Here is a 5,000-nt window from a genome sequence, read left to right as displayed (position 1 = left end):
GGATTAAATCATACTCGAACCTGAAATACATCACAACACACACACACACACACACACACACACACACACACACACACACACACACACACACACACACACACACACACACACACACATAAATATATGCTGTCTGAATTCAGCATTAGACCCACATCACACACATACAGCCACGTCTTTCCCACTTATGATAATCAAATACGCATCCCAAATGCAGTCCCTGTACACATGACAAAGCCCTATCTGTTCCATGGGTGACTGGGGAGGATGTTGGGCACGGTAGAGTTGACTTGCTCTTCTGAGAGTGAACCAGATGGCCTCACTTACTTCCTGACTTGCACAGCCTTCCGCAGGTTCCCAGACTCAAACTGGGAGTTGAACTTGAGCGTCTCTCCGTCATCGATGACCGGACAGCTACGGAAGAGAAACCGGACACAAGAGAGAGCCACAGAGGAAGCAGACCCAGGGAAGAGATGGAGGGAAGAGAAGAGACAGAGGTGAAGAGGTGGAAGAAGAAACACACTGCAACATATGGGGAAGGAAAAACAACCAAGTAACTACATGACTACACACACTTGATTTGAACAGATTAATTAAACACAATAATTAATGGGCTGGTGCTGTAAGGTAATTCCGTTTGGTTAGAATCCTTGAAAAAAATTAGTACACACATACACGGAGAAAATCATCTAGTAAATGTCTCTCAAATGGAGATGTGTGGCGAGATTTAAGATTCAAGATGACAGATCTTTGGCAGGAAACTGCAGTTGTGTGTTGGAGGAAACAGGGGATGTGGGTCAGGAAAGAGAGAGGAGAGAGACAGAGGAGAGGAGGAGAGAGAGAGAAGAGAAGAGGAGAGAGAGGAGAGACTGTTGAGGACACACATGGGAGAAAAGAATAGTAACAGACATAACACACTGATTAGACAAGTCCAAACATTAAGTCTCTATCGCTCTCTCCCTCTCTCTTGTTCTCTCTCTCTCTCACACACACATACACACACACACACACACACACACACACACAGACACGCGCGCACACACACACACACACACACACACACACACACACACACACACACACACACACACACACACACACACAGACACAGGCACGCACACGCGCACGCACACACACACAAAATTGGTCAATCCCTTACCTCTGTAGGTCAAGATCATAAACTACTTTATCCAGGATGTCACTGGAGTGGATGAGACGCTCAATGTCCTGAAAAATCTTGGTCCTGCTCACAACAACAACAAAAAATAGTTCAACATTCTCTATATGTATGAATGTGTATGTGTGTGTGTGTGTGTGTGTGTGCTACTGCCCATTCCTGTGTGGTTGAGTATGTGTTAGTGTGTGTGTGTGTGCGTGTGTGTGAGTGTGTTTACAGGTCTATGTTGTGCTGGCCTGGCCTCTTGTCTCACCTCTGTACACCGTACACTCTCTCCAGGATGGGCTCAGGTGTGCTGGGCGCCAGGTGTCCGCAGTAGTCTGGGTAGGCCACCTCCGTGTAGCTGGGCACTGAGCGCGTGCCCTTGGCCATCTGCACGTAGAGCTCGGGGTCGTGCAGCGGCAGCAGCGCCGCCGTGTCGGGCACCTCCAGCACGCCGTCCTCCGGGCCTCCGCCCGTCCCACTGCTGCCACTGCCCCCCCCTCCTCCTCCACCACAACCACCATCCAGGGCCAGCCGGTTCAGGCTGCTGCTCAGCTCCAGCTCCAGGGCTTCGGGGGCCCGTGGCGGTGCGGCCGTCTGTCCCAGGGTTAGAGGGCTCTGGTGTGGGGCCGCAGGGCTGGGGCTGGGGCTCTCTCCCTGGAGCAGCTTCTCCGGCGCGGGGCTCAGGCTAATGTTCTCCAGCTCCAGGGGCGCCGGCTGCCGCGGATCGCCCTTCTCCAGCCGAGAGGGCTCGGGCTCGGCCTCGGGGTGACCTTTGGGAGGGCCTTGGCCCGTGGGGACCATGACTGGCTTGGGGGGTTTGGGGAGGGGCGGGGCTGGCGTCACGCCGACACCCGCCTTGGAATTGGTCAAGTCGAAATCCTGTAACAGAGAGGGTGAATGAGGTCATCAACTTGTGACAGGGAAAGTACAGGCATCCACAAAAACACAAGAAAAAGTGGTGCAGCTACAATGGGCTACTTGCACAAAAGGCTCTCAATGCGGCCACTTTTTTTCCGGTGGAGCGTTAACTGTGTTGTAACGTTCGGTTATATTCTGCTCCTTACATCTTCACTCTGAAACTGAATATCTTGTTTGCCCAATAATAAATACTTTAACACGCATAAATCCTTCTTTATCGTAATGTGTTGATTCACTAGGTGCAACACCCAACCGGGTCCGTGTAGACACTAATTACATAAACAATAGCGGTAGGTTCAAACACACCTGGCCCCACCAGAAACAAATGAGCCGTACGTGCAAGTAGCCTGTTAGACTGTTCAAAAAGCTTTACCTGAAAGTCCTCTGAAAATTCCAGAAAGAAGCGTTCGTACACCCTCAGCTCATCAAAGGGCCGTGTCTGCACCTGCCTAGGCCGCAGCTTGGCAATGTCTGTCTCAATGTCATCATTCTGGAAGGAAGTGTTATGAGATGGAGACTATATGAGGCACTGTACAGCAGTGGCGGCCGGTGGTTAAAAAAAATAACGGAGGAAGAAATGTCCGCTTGATTGGTGTTAGTGGCAAATGTGAGGTTGTGATGGTGTTGGTGGCATATGTGAACGAGTATGTAGGCCGCCTACCCAGACACATTTATAGCAGCAGTATGTACTATGTAGCATTTTAACTGGCAATGTTGTGCTATAAATGCTGTTCTGACATTCTCAGGGGGGTCTGACCTAAGGAGCTAGGATAGCATGCAGCAGCCAGAAAAGTTGTGGGTTCAATTCTTGGCTTCCACCATTGTGCATTTGAGCAAGGCACTTAACCCCAAACTCCTCCAGGGACAATAGACTGTAATATAATTTAAATATACAAGTAATTTTGGATAATAGTGCTAAATTAATAAATGTAAATGTAAATAAATGTAAATTTAGGACTGGGAAGTCAGGGAAGATATGTAGGTCTAGTTATGAAATACTGTTTTCCAGATGTGCAAAATTATGGAAAGTCTGGAGGTTTTGCTCAATGTAATTAGGGGTTTGCACGGACGTCACATTCTGGCCGGTAACCATGGTAACCCAGCACGCGCGGCCATATTGGTGATACTCTGTGAATGAAGTACAATGGAGTATTATGCACTTTGGATATCTTACGTGATTGTAGCCGTGTCTAAACAACAGAAAAGCTCATCAAAATGCGTCTAAGATGCAAAGGCATATAGGGCAGGACTTGGACCACAAGAAAATGTGCGATGTTTCGAGAAATTACTGTTTATTGGCAGCGCAGATCCATACGAGTTGGGTGAGGGAGACGAAGTACCAAGTTCAACCACAAGCGCCCCCCTTCCTCTGATAACTTCTGGCATTATTCTCCTTTCTCCCTGTTTTTTTAATAACTTTTGGAAGTCGATACCTACACCAGATGTTTTTCTCAGTCTGACCTATTGGTACAACCTAAAACATGGCAATAACTAACCATTTTCCTTGACGATGTTAGGGATTTACTTCAGTGCCTAATGCTTAATGAGGCGAGTATCTCCAATATGGCAACGTCCAAATCTGATGACACGCTGTGCAAACCCCTAATACATTTGCAAAAAAGTCTATAATACTAAAAGACACTTGTTTTATAAAACCATGTAAATATTTACCATTAAAAATAGACCTTAAATGTGGTTATTTGTAACATGCTATTGTTTTTAAAGCCAAATTGCTATAATTTAAAGACAGTTTGTAATAGCTAAGTGGGAATTTATATTCGAAAGGCAAATGTTATTGAAGACGTCATTAAAGGAATGCATCATGGTCTGAAACATTCATTAACAATGTAACCATTCAAAGATACAGTTAGAACGGTGAAAACAATAACATATTAATAACAAGATCATTATTTAACAATTGTTTAGTTGAGGCATAACTTGGATGATTATAACAACGCATGACTATCCGAAAATGTTTTATCACCAAATCCCTGAACTGTCCACGTTTGTGACAGACCAGTGCTAACGTTACCAGTTAGTCATGAGTAGGCTATTTGTCATACTACGTAGCATTCAGTAGCCTACACTAGCGTTACCATCCTTCATTTTTGAAACTGGTCTTCCTGCTTTGATCCTAACCTTTGCACTGTATTTGAATGTATAAAAGATGGACATCGTCCTCTGATTCCATTGCACTGTTTAGGAGCAAAAAAAACAAGCTTTCCGTTCAACACAAGATTCTTAGTTGTATGACTGCAGATAACGTTCTTGCTTGCAGAGCAGCTAGCTGCTCATTAGTTCACCGTTGCCGCTAAAAACAGCACCCCTATCGCAATTGAAAATTACTGTACGGAGGAGCTACCTCCCTTGGCAATTGAAAACGACGTGATTCACGAGCCGCTGGGGTCCGAGGCGTTTATAATGGACTTCAATGAGGGGCTTGAGGAGGAAGTTCCTCCATACAGTAATTTTCAATTGCGATAGGGGGTAATGTTGGCATTTTGACCTAGGATAACGATATTGTTCATTCAAAGTGTTCAAATAGTAATATTAACAGTAATTTATCAGATTAGTAATTCACTTTATATATTTTTTATTTTTCTCTGAAAGTTTAGGGAGGGTGTTCCTCCCTTTCCTCAATGAAGGAGCCTCCTCTGCTGTACAGGTATCATCAGATCTAATAGGTGACAGGTAACGGCCACGGCCTGTACCTGTCCCTTGTCCTTCTCGTCCTCTTCGTTCTCGGTGTCGTTCTCAGTGTCCGGCTCCATGTCCTCGTTATCGTCACTCTCATCCACCACGTCATCCACTAACAAGAAAAACATCATATCCTCAACTGACCACAGACATAACAGATGCCTTCACACTGCCACAGACACAACTCTCACATAGCACACATAACAGCACTTTGGAACTTGTAAGT

General features: G+C 45.9%; 1 protein-coding gene across 3 annotated transcripts in view; it reads right to left on the bottom strand.

Moving 5' to 3' along the window:
* agtpbp1 (ATP/GTP binding carboxypeptidase 1) overlaps nt 1–5,000 on the bottom strand; it is a 33,902-nt gene that overhangs the window by 14,458 nt on the left and 14,444 nt on the right. For all 3 annotated transcript variants that reach the window (XM_042101483.1, XM_042101485.1, XM_042101484.1), the window contains 6 exons: nt 4,789–4,886; nt 2,451–2,567; nt 1,428–2,038; nt 1,157–1,240; nt 325–411; nt 1–20 (listed from right to left, as the gene is read on the bottom strand). The exon at nt 1–20 is cut by the window's left edge and continues 129 nt beyond it. In XM_042101483.1, coding sequence (XP_041957417.1) covers nt 1–20; nt 325–411; nt 1,157–1,240; nt 1,428–2,038; nt 2,451–2,567; nt 4,789–4,886 — 1,017 coding nt within the window. The remainder of the gene's footprint in view (nt 21–324; nt 412–1,156; nt 1,241–1,427; nt 2,039–2,450; nt 2,568–4,788; nt 4,887–5,000) is intronic.

The sequence above is a fragment of the Alosa sapidissima genome, chromosome 8 (assembly GCF_018492685.1).
Source record: "Alosa sapidissima isolate fAloSap1 chromosome 8, fAloSap1.pri, whole genome shotgun sequence".
Taxonomy (NCBI): domain Eukaryota; kingdom Metazoa; phylum Chordata; class Actinopteri; order Clupeiformes; family Clupeidae; genus Alosa; species Alosa sapidissima.
This window is presented reverse-complemented; position numbering and strand designations above follow the sequence as displayed.